This window comes from Trachurus trachurus, assembly GCF_905171665.1.
Source record: "Trachurus trachurus genome assembly, chromosome: 16".
NCBI lineage: Eukaryota > Metazoa > Chordata > Actinopteri > Carangiformes > Carangidae > Trachurus > Trachurus trachurus.
In genome coordinates, this window is record NC_139902.1 from 23757282 (window position 1) to 23771536 (window position 14255).

General features: G+C 43.5%; 1 protein-coding gene across 2 annotated transcripts in view; it reads left to right on the plus strand.

Annotated features, from left to right (window-relative positions):
* The window catches only part of LOC310999927 (nuclear factor of activated T-cells, cytoplasmic 1-like), a 60131-nt gene that overhangs the window by 6551 nt on the left and 39325 nt on the right, over window positions 1-14255 (plus strand). For both annotated transcript variants that reach the window (XM_083990536.1, XM_083990537.1), the window contains exons 3-6: window positions 245-404; window positions 9428-9630; window positions 12871-13043; window positions 13983-14123. In XM_083990536.1, coding sequence (XP_083846662.1) covers window positions 245-404; window positions 9428-9630; window positions 12871-13043; window positions 13983-14123 — 677 coding nt within the window. The remainder of the gene's footprint in view (window positions 1-244; window positions 405-9427; window positions 9631-12870; window positions 13044-13982; window positions 14124-14255) is intronic.

Genomic DNA, 14255 nt, shown 5'->3' on the forward strand with positions numbered 1-14255 from the left:
GTTCCTGCTCTGGCAAATCAAATGTGACTCCAGTTATAAGAATAGAACAGAACAAAAATAAAGTAAAAAAAAACAGAGCACTTCTGTTTTTTTTTTAAAGAAGGAATAAACCACAAGTGTACTGGATACAATTTGATTCACTATTATATAAATCAGTGGTATGGTAAAAAAAATAAAATAAAAGATGGAATTCAGTGTATTGTTACCATATCCTAATAACAAGTGATGTGTCATGTTATTCCAGCCCATCACTGCCAGCTCTTGACTGGCAGCTTCCGTCCTGCTCCGGCCCGTACAACCTACAGATCGAGGTGCAGCCAAAGTCCCACCACAGGGCCCACTATGAGACCGAAGGCAGCCGAGGGGCCGTGAAGGCGCTCTCTGGAGGACACCCCGTCGTACAGGTATGTCACCATCAATATGCTGCAAAGACAACAGTGCAGGCAACTGCTTACTAAATCATATCTTCAAGGCTTACCGTGGAAATTGCGGTTTACCAAAAACAAGGTTAGCTTTGTGCATTTAAACTGTGTAATAATTTTCTGTCATTACAGCATAAGTAGTTAGAAGTAGACAAGTGCAGGCTGATTAACAGCTCTGTTTTCTGTCCAACAACAAGCTAGTGACATGGATGCTTGGCTGTTGTACTGTAAACTTTATGACAGCATGCTGTCAGCACAGCTATGAACATTTTTCATTTCATTTGTCTTTGATGTTTGATTTTCTCTTGCTCTTTTTTTTTTTTACATGACATTTTTCTTCAGTGATTCTTTAAACCAATTTTTAATTAGCAACAGCATATGTGAGCATGGAGAGTATGGCAGAAAGCAAATAGATTCATCCAGGACTTTCCTTGCAGCCTTTACCTACTTTGCATTAGAAGTAGTTATTTGCAATGGTGCCATAGTTTTCAACTGTGTCCTCAATTTTTTTCAAATTAATCATATGTGGTTCCAGCCATGTACTGTGGATTTGACCTTTCCTTGTTTCCAACTCTTGACAGCAGCAGTACAGTACTGTATATCCAGACTGTGTTTCTGTATGTGCTCGTATGCTGTGTTATTAATGTTCCCCAAAGCCGGGAGTCAATCTAGCGCTTCCAAAGGTCGCTCTGACCAGCAGCAGTGCATGCTGACTCAATTAGTATAGACCAGGACCATCGCCTCTCACTATTGTACTTGGCGAACACTTAAAGAGCACACGTCAGTCTCACCAGCAGCGCAGCACAGAGCTCCTTTCTGTGCTACACTGTCATCACACTGTACTGACATCTTCGTTTACTCAAGGTGGGGATTTAGCGATGGTGCGTGCGTCTGTGTGTGTGTCCTTAAGGTTGAGGGTCAATTTGTCTTCAGTTCAAACTAACATTGTATTTAACCCAATAATGGCATCGGCGTTAGACATTCATGTCGAAGAATATAATAAAGGATTTTAGATTGCAAATATAAAATTCTATTCATCATGGAGCCAAAGCAAACACTGCAGCCAGGGAGGACGTTGTTTTTTCTGGACCGGCAACACATTCAGGTTGGTGGTCTCTCCCTGTCAGACGCTTTAACATTAAACGTTGTTAGCGCCACAGCTGTTTTGTAAATAGATGTTGTCAACACATCCCGGCCCTGCTCAATGTCAAGCGCACTTGACAGCTGTTGGCCTATGTGGCGTTATAAACAGTCCTGTCAACCTCTAGGTTTTCTCTGTAAATACAGGTAATTACTCCCCCTTCATTTCGAAGCTTTGTGTACCAACATGATGCGAGCGAATCAACATTTCACCCTCGCACCTCCCCAGCTCAGACTGCCACGCCACAGCTGCGGCAGGTGAGACCGGTCTTGATTTAGTTTATGCCATTTAATGACTCACACGGGGTGAGGGGGTGGGGGTGGGGGGGGTTAGAGAGTGAAAAGTCATGACTCAGCGTCCAGTGCGTCTTAGCAATACACACACATTTAGATTGATGACTTAGGTTGTTTATTTCATACTACACAGGCACCAATTTATTGCTTTGCGGGGACGCTTTTAAAGTCTCAGTGTGTATGTGAAGAAATTATTAATGAGGAGCAGTCATGGAGAAAGTATGATGACAGCTGCTTTACCGTCACACCTCCTCTCCCCCTCCTGTGAGCATAGCTTACATTTTACTCTTACTTTTTGGTGCTGAGTGATTTATGCTTCTGATAGTGCATGTGTGCAGTCAATTGGGATGTCTGGAGGGTTTCATAAGAAGGACACCACTGGAAGCATGGCAGTTGGCAGAAACATAAATCTATAAGGATTAGGCAATCATGTGTACATGCTAGAGGGTAGAATATAGGGGAAGAGAGTGTCTTGTGTCTTCCCAGATTTTTTTTTTTTTTTGCACAGTTGAAGTAAAAGATTCCTCATATATATGGATGTCTTCATTTTTATCACTGTCTTAGCCCCTGCTGTAGTCTTGTGTGAAATTGTGTTGTTGTAATCTTGGAGGATAGGGCATGCTGTAGTCCCCGGTGCCCTGTGGTAATGAGTGGCAGGCGCTGGATGGGTGAGGTGCAGTCAAGGAGAATGAGTCAATAATGACACAAGGGCACGGGTGTAGGAAGCGGCTAAGGAAGTGTGTGTGTGTGTGTGTGTGTATGTGTGTGCTTAAGACTGGATTGAGTAGAGAGAAAGAGAGAGAGAAGGGGCAGAGGGAGTCACCAGGCAGCTGGGGCTTGGCTCAGCTGCCCCTGGAGATGCTCTGTATCCTGCTGATTAGGGCCTGGGTGGCCCTGAGGTTGGCTGAACATGGTGGTGGTGGTGGGGGTGTTGTGGTGGGGGGGCGATGGTGGATAGGAGTCAGAATCCCAGCGCCCATCGGACGCCACCTCTTCTTTCCATGCACCGGTGCCTCCTTCCCTCCCTCCTTCCCTCCCTCCCTGGGGGAGGCCTGAGGATGTCGCTCCCTGTGAACTATTCATCCTTCAACCATCTCCCAAACCCGCAGCAGCAGCAGCAGGCCTCCCTCGGCTGAAGCCCAGTCATCCACGGCTCTATTGTTTTTTTAAACTCACGCATGATCAGACACACGCGTAGTGAGTGATGGTGACATGTGTGTTGGAAAGCAGCGCTGGATTAAGACACAGCAAGATGAAAAACAGGAAGGGATACACTGTTTCTACAGCTTACCGTGTCCCCCCCCGAGAGAGAGAGCAACTGACAGATCAGACAGCCAACCCTAAATGCTCACCTGCTCATTTACTGCTGCTGTGTTCCTAGTCCGTAACGAGCAGACGTGTTTCCCTGATATATACACACAGGAAAGTACAGCATCTCTAAGGTCTGACATCATCCTAAGCTGCAAGCAGATCAACCACAACACATTCAGCGCAGGACGGCGAGCCTGTGGGATGGGTAGGCTATACGTGGGGAGAATGGAGTGTCGAAACTCCAGCCGCCGCACACCAGTGAAAAAACCTCGAGATTATGGGTTACCTCGACTCATTACCCTGGTGCTGCCTGCACCGGCGATCCGCACTTCCTGTTTCAAATCTCATTCATTTATTCTGGACCCGGGCTTCATCCCTCCGTCCCCTCCTCCGCATCCGCAGCCTTTTAACTTCCTCTCTCATGATTGGTCCACTTTGTGACCCCCGTGGCTGCTTTTCCACTTTATTTACTGCAGCAGACCACAGCGCCATTAAGGGGATCGAGGGTGCTCTATCGGCTCCTCTCACACTGCTCCAGACGCTCCCCTCTCTCACCACAGCTATGCCAAAATGTCTACAGGATGATTTTTTGTAGCTGCGCTCCGGAAAACCAGCAACCTGGTCGAACTTCACTCAGAAAGACTGCCGTGACATTGATTGATGGGTTTTTTTCCACAGGAGAACACTGGGGGAAAAAAAAGTGGTATCATGCCAAATCATTTTCATTGAGAATATAGTTATAGGAGACGTGACGTGTCTTTGATCTAATATGTTATTCAGAGGAAGATGTTGCAAAGGCCTTTAGTTCAAACTCCGCCAGGAAGTACACAGACATCCGCCAGGCCCTCGGTAACAGCAGACAACAACACCTGTGGAGTATTAAACCTATCACCCAGCACGCAGAGCAGTCATGCATATGGCTAGTTCATATAGGATAATGACTGGCCTATAGGGCTTAGCCCCCCACACAAACACACAGTCTCTCACCCACTCTCTCATTAAGTCAAAAGCAGCAACAGACACGGTGTAATTTCAGCAGGATGTGGCCATCATCCCTATTAATGCGTGCGTGACTTAATACGCATCTAGGTTCCCCCTGCAACTGTATGTAATAATGCACATCAAATTTGCATGTTTCCGCCACAGCGACATAAAAGAGCGCCGCGAACATGTGCCTCGGTTCTCCGCATGTGCCGTTTCACCTTGGGATCCGGAGCTTGCCGGCTGCGTAATGTCTCAAAGAAATGGCCTGATCTACAGCACCTTATACTGTCGCTACTAATTGCTCATTAAATCTACTGCCGCCTCTTGTTTGAGATTCAAAAGGCTTGGTGTACCCCGTAGTGCTGTTAGAGCTTAGTCAGGGCTATTATTCCTTGCCCACAGGGGTATTTATGCCACTCTTAAATTGTGGTTCTCCATCTGCGGGGCTTCCCTTACACTGGTATTGGGCTACCACTAATTACCAGTTAATAACAAGTGGAAAAACGGAGCGAAATGCGCATCGTTTTCACTAGTTTGAGGTAATAACCAGACAGCCCACAGATTTATGAGGTAAGACACTGGTGGCAGTCGTACTATTGGGGGGCACAGCATTTGTCCATGCATCATCTTACTCAAATTCTCTGTAGGTTTGGATGATATTTCTAATGGCAGACTGTGCTGGTAACAAAGCCATTCTTTTTATATGGAATTTGGACCCTCACTGGTCTAGACATGGGCTAGTGCTTGAAACTATGCCCTCAATGACATAACACCAAGGTACTCCGTTCAACAAAAACTTTGAGGGATATAGCTGTTTGGTTGCTTATAAAAGGAGTAGCATTTGGAGCCATGGAAACGCAGCACATTAAAGGTTTGCATATGTTGCCTTATGCATTCAATATGAGCCACTGGAGACACGAGAAGGGCAGGGGGGTGACGGAGTAAAGTCTGGAAGGAGAGACAACTTGGATGAGTGTACATTTAATTGGGTACAGCAAAGGCTGGCTGTGTGACTGTCAGCACTTGACAGAAAGAGGGGAGCGTGATAATGGGAAAAAGCCTGAATCTGCTGTTGTAGTTCTCCTCCCCTGCTCCAGCGCCACCCCACCCCCCCGCCCAACCCCAACCCACCACCCCTCCTCTGCTGCTTCCAGTCGTCGTCTCCTACTCCTCTCCCCAATTCTCTGCGCCACGTGGACTTCTACGAGTCATGACATTTCTCCAGGCAGTGATGAAATCACTGCAGAGCGATAGAAGGCAGCACACTGCAGGCCTGTGGAGTGTATTCACACTCCGTTTCTAGCCAGACCAGACACATGTAATTTACCAGCAACTAATTATTGAAGAGTACACGCTCTAATCCTCTCTTTGATCCACTGAAGCCAGGTGCAGGTAGCGGGGAAAGTGTCACTATTACTGAAGAGGTGCAGAGACAAAATGTGCCATAATGATAATGTGCTATATGATATAGCTACCGTATATGATTAATACTGTTTGTGTGTGTATATAGATATGCATGTGTGTGTTTACATACACATACACATATTCACATACACACACACACACACACACACATAAATGTGAAATTATGATGAATGTTTGTCTGTATTGAATCAAATTAACCAATGATGGATCTGTGGTGGTCCAAAGGCGACAGGGAGATGAACGGTGGAAAGTGGTTGGGATGCGCCCTCCTTTTCCTTTTTAGTTCGACCCCACCCCCCCTCCACCTCCCCCCCACATCATCACAACTGACCCAGACAATACAGCTGCTTACAATTACACAATTAATGCATCAGCTGCCCCTATCCACAATGTTTATTTGAGCCTGAGCTATCAAAAATGGCTTGTGGAGCAGTGGCTTGCGGTGGGAGGTGTAAATGGATCTAGCTGACACAGTGGCAGAAGTTGGCACTGTGAAACAGCTGCGAATCAAAGCGAGATTCAAACTCGGTTTAGATTATCTCAAAATAAATATACAGTACGTGTGCCAGATAGGCTGCAGTTACAGCACGAGAAGCTCATCTGGTCAAAATTAGCGGCTCCCTGGTCCAACTGCGCAGGCAGCGTTAGACACAAATACAAAGCTGAGGTCACAGGTGTGTGTGAAGCCTCTGTCGTCGGCCCACACTTAAAGTTTACGACGCTATCTTGACTTTTTCCCCCCCAACTTATTTCCCCATTGAGAATAAAATGAAGAAATAAGTTTTGTGCTCTGTTTGTGGTGTGCATTTGAGTGAGCATCACAGGAGTTTAGCAGAAAGGAGGGGAGCGCCTTAGGGAGAGGGTCAGGGGAGCACATATGGTAAAGGAATCGGGGGAGGTCGCCCAGGGGGGACTAGACTGCCTTCTTTCGCTGCTGGGAAGCCCAGCGTCACCAAGAGGACTACCTGACCTCATTAATCACTTCCTGTCCTCCATGAGGTCACTACAGCTTTGAGTGAGGACGCCACCGTCATTGTGCGCTACCGCAAGACGAGTGAAGGGATAAAGACCCCCCCGCCACCACTCCTCCATTCCCTCCCTCTTGCCTCTCTTGTGGGGCCCCTCACAGCCACGTGGCAGCTGAGGTAATGGTTGGAGGTCACTGAGAAATCCAAAGAAGTCTACCGAGGCAAAAGTGACAGATGACACTGCTTTGTAGCACGGCTGCCTGCGTTTTATTAAATCATAAGGAAACGTCATGCAATTTAACGCTCTGCTGTTTCAGATCTGTACCTCATGCTCCACTATAGCCTTCTCAAGAGTCAATACACAAGTAACTGGTAGCATGTGCAGCTATGGATAATTACCTCTGGTGACACCATAAGTAAAATATAACAAGCAGAGCAGGGTCTGCCGGTGAGATCACCGCATAGATGAAGTGGTCCCTTGGGATGCCAAGACTTCAAGAAGCTCCTGACCTCGGCCTAACTCACTGATGACTAGCATGTGTGACTAGCTCACAGGTCAAGACAGCTGCTAGAGACACTATGCGGAGGTGAAGAGAAAAATAGGACGGTTGGAACTGGGAGATGAATGACAGCCTTAGCTTAACCGCTCCCTTTTCACTCCCTTGATATCTGAATCAAAAAGCAAAGGCAGCTCGCCACTGGAGCGTGGATTATTGAGGCATATGGATATATGCTCTACTCCACTGACCAGTCATAGCCTATTTTTACTCAACATAATTAATACTGAAAACTGTGGAACAGGGAAGAAAAAGAACACAATCCTCTGTCTCTGTCCCAAATCCAAAGATCCTGTCATCAAGTGCAGACCAAAGGCGTTTAATCTCCATGTTTATTATCAGGCCAGACAACTTTTAATACAGAATCCAGACGAATTTGTTCTCAAACCAAAGACATTAGGTGTCCATGACACTGTAGCACTAATTTCCACAGACTTTAATGACGTAGCTCCCCTGTCCTCCACCAGCCTTCCTCTTCCTCACACCCCCTATCCCTGACCACCCTTGTAAAGGTAATTATAAACCCATTAATCAGATTATGTCATAGGTTACATGTGGTCTGCATTTTGTTATATGACTCAGTCTGTTAGATAAACAACAGGGGTCTTTTATTCCATTTGACGGTACCACTGTTTTCACTGGGCCGGAGCTCAAAAGAAAATTGGGGTAACTGACCAATTTGTGGGATTCTTCTGGTGGCCATGACTGTGTGAGCCCTGGTCTTGAGTAAGTGATCCCTCCCAGTAAATGTCACATGTGGTCAAGTAGCCACGTGGGTGGATCCACGGAGGTCGACTTGATGAGAAGTTAGTCCTCTCAGTTTTTTTGACAAACCAGATGGATTTTGCAGGGTCCTGAAAGTTTCTTAGGTTTGGAGAGATTTCTGAGCCCACACTAACATCCACCCTTATGACCATAGGACCACTTTGCTCTGCATAGAGAAAGCATATCTTGGGAGGTCTGCAGTGTACAGTAAGACTTGGTTCCACCAGAAATCCACATTTGGTTGGCAAACGAATCTGGTCAGACATCACTCACAAAGTATCAGTTGTCCTTCACCACACATTGGAATTTGCAGCTCTGTCTGTATGTTCATATTTTTGAGCCATTACACACTTGGTTAAACCATTATGTTGTTTTAGAGATTGTCAGAAAATGATCCAGAGAAGTTCAATACATTTGAAGTGCCTTTGACCCCAAAGACAACAGTTCTTTTAAAACTATGCATGGCCATGAAGTTTTTCTTCTTAAAGAAAAAAAAAAAAGATTTGATCTTTTTATTGGTTGAGCAGTAGCAGCTAATGGAGGCTAGAGGAAGTGGTAGTTGTTTGAAGTGGTGGTTCTGATACAGGAGTCTCTTTCATCACAGTGGGACGCAGTCTCTGAGCTTTAATGGAAATCATAATGCATGTTCATAACTGCCCAAAGGCAAAGGGGTGGGGATCCGTCTGCATGCCAAATGCCATGAAGTTTTTTTTTTTTTTTTGTATTTCTACCTGTCACAGGGGGATAAAGTTTGCTGAAGTTCTGCACCTATACAGAAACATTTATTACATTCTAAATATGTCATGTTGATTTGTTTATTGACACTTAAGATTGTAATGTGTGGTTTACCAATGTCTACATTTTTCTTCATCCTGTAGATGCAACTCATATTTACAAAGGAGCATTTGTATTGGCCCAATCATAAGCTTCATGAACTTAAATGACTAAGAGCATTACACTTTGAGACAGACCTGAGATGATTGTCCTGTCTTATTTGATTTAAGGGTCACTTCACACCGAGTCTCTGTCGAGTGCTTGTCTCACTCTCTCTCTTTATATATATATATATATATATATATATATATATATATATATATATATATATATATATATATATATATATATATATATATATATATATGAACTTTTTTTTTTCCTTTTTGAAATATGTAGCGGTGAGATTTTAACGAACAGTGAAGTGATGGGAAGCCAGCCTCCATATACCTCTGTACCCTGGAGATCCCTACCTCAGGAAAACTCAGAGACATCAAAAAACTTTTTTCCTCACCTTCCCCTAAAGGAATGTAGAACTAGCTAAAAAAAAAAAAGAACAGTAAAGACCACTGAAAAAGGGTCTCCAACTCAGCTTAAAAAACAAACAAAGAAAAAGGGGCTTATTTTTGCATCCCCTCTACCATGTCAGGGCTATCATTAAAGGCCCCTTTAACTATCAGTAGCCGATGTGCATTCAATTTCTATTTACTAAATGAGGGGTTGCCTCAGATGTGGGTCTTAAAACCTGATGTTGCCTCTCACCTGGATCCCTTTGTTCTCCCGCCAGCTTTATGGCTACATGGAAAGCGAGCCGCTCACCCTGCAGCTGTTCATAGGGACCGCAGACGACCGCCTCCTGCGACCACATGCCTTCTACCAGGTCCACCGCATCACTGGCAAAACCGTCTCCACCGCCAGCCATGAAGTCATGCAATCCAACACCAAAATCCTGGAGATCCCTCTGCTGCCTGAAAACAACATGAGAGCCATGTGAGTGCAGTGAAACCTCCACAAGTCACCTATCCATCTTCTTTCTTTCCACATTTTTTTCCTCTGGTAACCACCACTTTAAAGTATATATACACACACACACACACACACACAAGCACTCTTCTTTCTCTCAGCACTTTCCTCCTTGCTTTAAGTCTACAAACAGAATGCCTGATGATAGGTACTGTACAGCACACACTTCTAAATAGACCTTCAAAACTCAGTGCTTTCACCCCAAGAGATGCAAGAATTCTGAGGAGGTGAAATATACTCAACACACCGAGTTCAGCAAGAAGCTTTAAAATAAATGGCCGACCATGAGGTGCTCAAATTGAAGTTCAAAGTACAAACGCTATCATAAAAAATAACAACTGCCCCAGAGCCGTTACACATTGGGAGTCCAGTGGTCCTGTAGCCTGCAATGTGCAATGAAAACTTGGTCTTCATGACAAACAAAACTGGCAATTGTGGTAACCATTTCACATCCCACATTTCACATTTCAACATTAGCTAACAGCTAACCAATTTAAAAGCAAACAGCACAAATTTATGTTGTAGCATGATTTAAACTTAAACACACACAGCAGACATTTTTATAGCTTGTCATGATAGAAGAGGCCTGGGTGTGACTGATAACTTAATGATATAATCTGTTCTGTTTAGTGTTGCTGGAAGGAAACCATGACAGCTAGAGCCAGCTAGCATGAAAACTGCAACAGCTAAAAAGGAATTCAGGAATCGTTCTAATCTTTCCTGTGTCAAGATGACTTTTGTCTAAATAACCGGTAGTAGAAAACAGTTACTGTGTGCTTCATCACCAGAAAGGAACTCCTAGACTGTGTGAGAGTAAGTGATTAGCTTATTGTGACAGGAATTAGCTCTTATGTGTTTTTTTTTCCTACCTTGTTCAGCTAACAAAGAGTAGCATCATTAGCCACCTCTGAAGTACTTAAATGTTGTGGTAATGAAACTGTGCTTTAATCTGATTCAACAAACCTCCACTTGCTAGCTAACAAGCTTTTTTGTCTGCTAATTAGTGTAAAAGTCCACTCAGTTTGAGTTCAGGTGGACCGTGAGCTGAGTTTAAACAGACATATTATTATACTTTGTGAAGCTGGGGCTAGTTGAAATTGTCGGTTAAATGTAATGTTGGTTTAACTTTTAAAAACAAGTTTGCTGGGCTGAGGTAAGTCAGACTTGGCCTCTCCTGTCCTCCCCCAAGCCTTGCAATAATCCAAGGGGCTGTGCAGCGTGTCCAGGCAGTGGCTCCTGTCCTGGGGCTCCATTCAAACTAGGGAGCAATGAATTCACTGGACTGGGGCCCAGAACTCTGCGTTATGGATAAAACCACTGTATATGAACATAGGTTAAGGCCGTTAGGCTACCTCTTGCTTCACGTGTAATTCTTCCCCATTTATACACTTTTATAGATAGATAGATAGATAGATAGATAGATAGATAGATAGATAGATAGATAGATAGATAGATAGATAGATAGATAGATAGATAGATAGATAGATAGATAGATAGCCTACCGGTAGATAGATGGGGGGGGGTTTACTGATATCTATGGGACAGTTGGACAGTGTGTTGGACAATGAATCTAACACCACAATATTCCTTATTGTATCATATGTTGGGACAACCTTCACCTATTTGGCTTAATATCTCCCTTAGGATTAATATGATACTGTATACAGTATTCAAGAGGAAGTTTCTTTTCCCCTTTGTCAACAGCACACATGGTAAAGAAAGAGGAGCGAGAGCTCTCTATTTCTCCCCCAACTATATGAAAGGTCAAAGACGAAGCAAAGCCTTCAACTGTCTCTTTCCACTGAACTGTTAAACAGTCGTCTTGATAACGGCATCCATCTCGCTGCTCGCATGCCAGCAATCATTCGCTCACTGTGTGGGATGCAGACAGTCGAAAGTTGCAGTCAAAGATAGTTTCAATCTGTCTCTTTCTTTTCTCTTCTAGGAAAAGTAATCTCATACACATCATTTAACGTTGTATATTGCCTTCTGAAAATTCCAATAAATTTTACAGACTATAGGATCACGAATAAAGAAACATGGATAATAGAAAATAAATTATTAGCCTACTTTTGTTTTTATTTTCTCACACAATGAACATGCACATACATTGCTGCATTGATGCTGCAGCATCGATGATTAGCATTCATTTGTGTACTTTTCCATATCTCAGGTTCTAGTATAGCCCATGAAAACTGACTTCCAAGTTCATCCTCCAGCATTTTGCCTGTATCTTAAAACTGATGAAAATTAAAACTTGTGAACATAGCATGCAAAGCTGATAACATAAGTAGTCAGCAGTGATATATATATATATATATATTTTTTTTTTATATATTTTTTTTACTTATTCAAATTGTCCAAACCAAAGTCAAGGGGAAAAATGGATCAGTATAAAACCTGACATTTACCATGTTCCAGGAAGAGTGCCCAAATAGCTACCATGTAAAATAATTGAAATGCCAAACCATATCCCATTTGTATTCCTTCTCGTTTTAACCAGCCACTCTAGTTTTATTTAAATTCATGAAAGGCCACGTCTGAAAATGAATGCTTTTTCCACTGAGAAAAGGGAAAGAAAATTCACTCCTTTACCTCCCAAATTGTGAAATGAAATAAATAGAGACAGCATAGAAAAAGGGTCTACTTCTGCATGTGGCAATGATTAAGAGAGGTTTAAGCCCTAAATATATGAAGTATATGTGACTTTGTATAGAGTCACTGTGGTTGATGGGACCATGTGTGATAGTGTTAAGCCTTGGTGTGTTCGGTCCAGAGGGCTCCTCCAGAGAATGGCTAATACTTGGACCACTGTGACCCTTTATAGTTGTGATGTGAAGTCATTAATGTCCAACTCTGTCTTTGATGACAAGCAGGATTAATAATGACACAGTCACGCTCCAGTGAACCTCCAGTGCATGATCTGTAACACCAGGGACTTCACTGCTGGTTCTAATGCACAGCAACGCTGCTCAGTGTCACAGTCAAAAAGTCAGGTTGAATAATTGAATCAGCCTGTTTGACACTTTGTCCTTACCTCTCCAGAGAAAATATTCTGTTGCAAGTACCATCTATGAATGGATGTTGTGTTGCTTCCTAATACACTTCTTTTATAATAGAATACAACATTTCACTCATTGTCATTTCATTATATCTGTATAATAAATGTTTGATGTTAAATGCTGTCCTTCCCTTTCTCTGTCCCAGAATTGATTGTGCAGGGATCCTGAAGCTGCGTAACTCTGACATTGAGCTCCGCAAAGGAGAAACAGACATTGGACGTAAAAACACGCGCGTGAGGCTGGTGTTCCGGGTGCACATCAACCAGCCCAATGGCAGGACGGTGTCCCTGCAGGCCTCCTCCAACGCCATCGAATGCTGTAAGTCTCACACAGGAATAAACTCACGAACTGGCATTACAGTTTCTCTTGGCTTTTTCACTCAAGCAAAAGGTGGCATCTATTGTTGTAATCCAATAAACTGAGCTACTATTTTATGGCATGCTGGAGCAAATTCAGTGCCTCTGCACCTAATAAGCTTTATATGATCAAAGCAATTTGCCAAGGCAATAGATGCATTGTGCATGATGCCAGACACACGTGTTATCTATCTCAATTTGCATTTTATGACTGACTGCACAAGTTATTGTGGTAAGGCTACCCCATTAGCACAGGTTCCACAAAGGTCATTTGCCAGCCCCAGTTTTGGCACAGTTGAATGAGCACATTGAAAGAAACCTCTGTTTCTTTGTCATTCATTTGTGTGCATACGTGTGATGTTATTTGCACCTAAGGAAGCCAATTAAACTTACATGGTAAGATGGAGCTGGCGTGATAGTTTATAGTCCAAAGTGGATGTTAATCCGAATTGGTTTTTTAGTAAGATTTCTTTTTTTGTGTGTGTTTTACTGAGCCCCTACTGTAATATTATGCAATAGGATAACAGATGAATTACACAAATATGTGAGAATAAATAACAAGCTAGCCACATTTATAAAAAAAAGCAGGGACAGGTGGTTGGTTTGCAGTCTTCTAGATGATAAATTGTGACTATAGGCAACAGACCATGGAAAATCTTACTCTGATCAGTTGTCTGCAATGTAATTCAAAAAGCAGTCGTTGGCTGAAAACCTCATAGCGAGGGGTCGTGAAATCATCATAATAAAGTTGATAAGCCTGTTTAACTAACCAAGCACTGCTGTTTTACTGGCTGTGAGCTGGGCCTCTGGTTCTTGGGGTGGATGTAGATCAACAGTGAGTTCATGTGGGCTCACACATTGTATTGAAATGTGTGTGTCTGTGTGTTTTTTTTTTCAATAGCCCAGCGCTCAGCACAGGAGCTTCCCTTGGTGGAGAAGCAGAGTGTGGAAAGTTACCCAGCCACAGGAGGCAAAATGATGCTCCTGAGTGGTCTTAACTTCCTGCCGGACTCAAAGGTGGTGTTCGTGGAGAAGGCTCAAGGTAAGCTGCAGTCAACAGACCGTGTTTACTGTGTCTCAATTTCCCCTCTTAATATCTCTTTCAAAAGTCTCTCTCCCTCTTCTGCCTCTGTCGCATTTCCTCAGCTTCTCCTCCCGTCAAAATAGAGCAGGC